The 2,299-nt window shown below is 39.6% G+C and overlaps 1 protein-coding gene across 1 annotated transcript; it reads right to left on the reverse strand.

Annotated features, from left to right (window-relative positions):
* Positions 1-526: 526 nt before the first annotated feature.
* Positions 527-1,728, reverse strand: LOC112636525 (non-histone chromosomal protein HMG-14). The gene has a single exon (XM_025405251.1). It carries the CDS (start codon positions 1,618-1,620, stop codon positions 1,318-1,320), a length of 303 nt encoding a protein of 100 aa, XP_025261036.1. The 5' UTR covers positions 1,621-1,728; the 3' UTR covers positions 527-1,317.
* Between the last annotated feature and the right edge of the window lie 571 nt (positions 1,729-2,299).

The following is a 2,299-nucleotide window of genomic DNA, read 5'->3' on the forward strand; positions in this document are numbered from 1 at the left end:
TGCAGAAAATCGTAGCGATCTCTAGCTTTCTCAAACTCCTTCAATAAAATGAAACTTAGGTGCATTTGTGTGTGTGTGCAAGCTTTCTTCCGAGTGACTATATTTGTTTAGGGATTACACTCAATTATAAACAAATTTATTATTAAATAACAATTTCTAAAACTATTATCATAAGACTTGGGTAATACATTGTCTTTCTGATAAAATGTCTTAAGACAAAATGTAGAATTTCTTGAATGGTCCTCCAACATAACTTTTACAATGGACATTTTAGAAAACTTCTGGTAAGGAAGTAGAAAAAATTATTGGGTAGGCGTATTCCTATACATTGTCTACATATTAATCCAGTTTATCGACGATTTCAAGATTGTCATTCTTAATACATTTTTATTTTTGTTACCCAAATAGCTGTTTTGAATATTCAAAAGAGTTCTAGATTTGAGGTCTCTTTAGTCTCATACTGGGGACAAGATTTTGGCCAAATTATTTAAACTTTTTTTTTTTTTTTTTTTTTTTTTTTATTTTCATAATTGAGATTTTATTGGTTGAGGATCAGTACAGACATTTCAATTTGTACACAGTTCTTAACATATGTAACGAAATTCTAAAAAGCCATGTATTGTAATTCTTTTTTAAAGTTATTCCAGTGACTTTCCAGCTTAAAATTTGGAAGCAAATTTTCCTTAAGAGGCTATCAAGTACCAGTATCTTCACATGTTGGTCAGCTGTTACGTATGGCCCACCAGTTCACACTGAATAGCATGTACACTACGTATTCAAATCTGTAATCTTTCACAGCACAGCAACAAAGTTATCAGGAAAACAGGACTACCACAACCAAAGCTGTTACAGAGTGCACACGATTCCGACAGGGAGCGCCATGATCAAGGAGTGGTTTTCTTTAGGAAACAATTCTACTAAAAAACATGAGAATAGAAGTAAAATAAAATGTTCAAGACATTAAATGCAGGACTGACTCCATATTGCCATTTAATATGCTCTGTATTATAGGATATAAAAACTAACCCCCCATCTATGGAATGTTAAGCTGGCACCCGAGACAGTCAAAGCCTCCCGTAATTCAATATCCCACACTATTTTCTGGTTGTACCAAAAAATAAACAACCAGCAAATGATTTCACCTCTTAAAAAAAAGCATTTACACTTAAAAAATGGGATGAGGTGGGATTCCCTCCTTCTTAAAAATGTTTCTAGAGCTACTAAAAAACTTGCATTTACAAAATAGTTGATAAAAATATTCCTCTGGATTGTACAAGAAGGGAGACAGGGACCACTGGTAAGACATGGTATATGGTATTAATCAGACTTGGCTTCTTTCTCTCCTGCTTCATCAGAGGCTGGACTCTCCTCAGTTTTCGTTTCCCCGTTTTCTGCAGGTAAATCTTCTTTAGTTTCTTGGTTAGCCACTTCGGCCTGTTTTCCCTTTGCTCCCCTTTTCCCTTTTGTTTGCACTTTTTTGTCTGAAGATTTATCCTTCGCTGCTGCCTTTTTCGGCTTCGCTTCCACTTTGGCAGGAGGTTTAGCTGACAACCGCGCCGATCTCCTCTTGGGCTCTTCCTTGGCGGCCCCTTCGGCGGAGCTGACCTTCCTCTTGGGCATCCTGGCGGCGGGGAAGGCGCGTGCCGGGTGCCTGCGGGCCGCGGCGCGCCGAGAGCCTTCGCGAAACTGGGCTGCCTGGCCGCTGCCACTCCTCCCGCCGCCCGAGCTGCTGAGTTATTTAAACTTTTAAATTTCACATTTCCTCTGTAAATGGAATTACTGACCCCAGGAGTGTCTTACCTTATGGGTAATATAAGAGAGCACAGGGAGCAAATTCAAATACAATCATACCTATAGGGGCTAAGCAGTGACCAGTACATGTAAAGAAGTTTGAGTCAGAGTAGCAGTAAGGAAAGAGATGTTAGACACAAATTGGAATATTTTGAGAAAAAGTTCATGTGGTAGCCATCCTTCGAGGTGGCCCTTAATGATCTTTACCTGGTAGTATTCATATCTTTGTATAGGCACCTCCTATATTGACCAGGGTTGTCCCATGAAGCCAATAGGATACTGTAGATATGACAGTGTAACTTTTGAGGCTAGATCATAAATGACATCATGTGTTCTATCTTGCATTCTCTTAGATCACTCACTTTGGGGAAACCAACTGCCATGTTGTGAGAATACTCACACTAGCCTATGGAGAGTTCCATGTGGCAAGGACTAAGGTCTCCCAACAACAGGCATCATGAACCTGCCGGCTGTGTGAGTGAGCCATCCTGGAAGCAGATCCTCCAGC

This window comes from Theropithecus gelada, chromosome 12 (genome assembly GCF_003255815.1).
Source record: "Theropithecus gelada isolate Dixy chromosome 12, Tgel_1.0, whole genome shotgun sequence".
NCBI classification, from domain to species: Eukaryota; Metazoa; Chordata; class Mammalia; order Primates; family Cercopithecidae; genus Theropithecus; species Theropithecus gelada.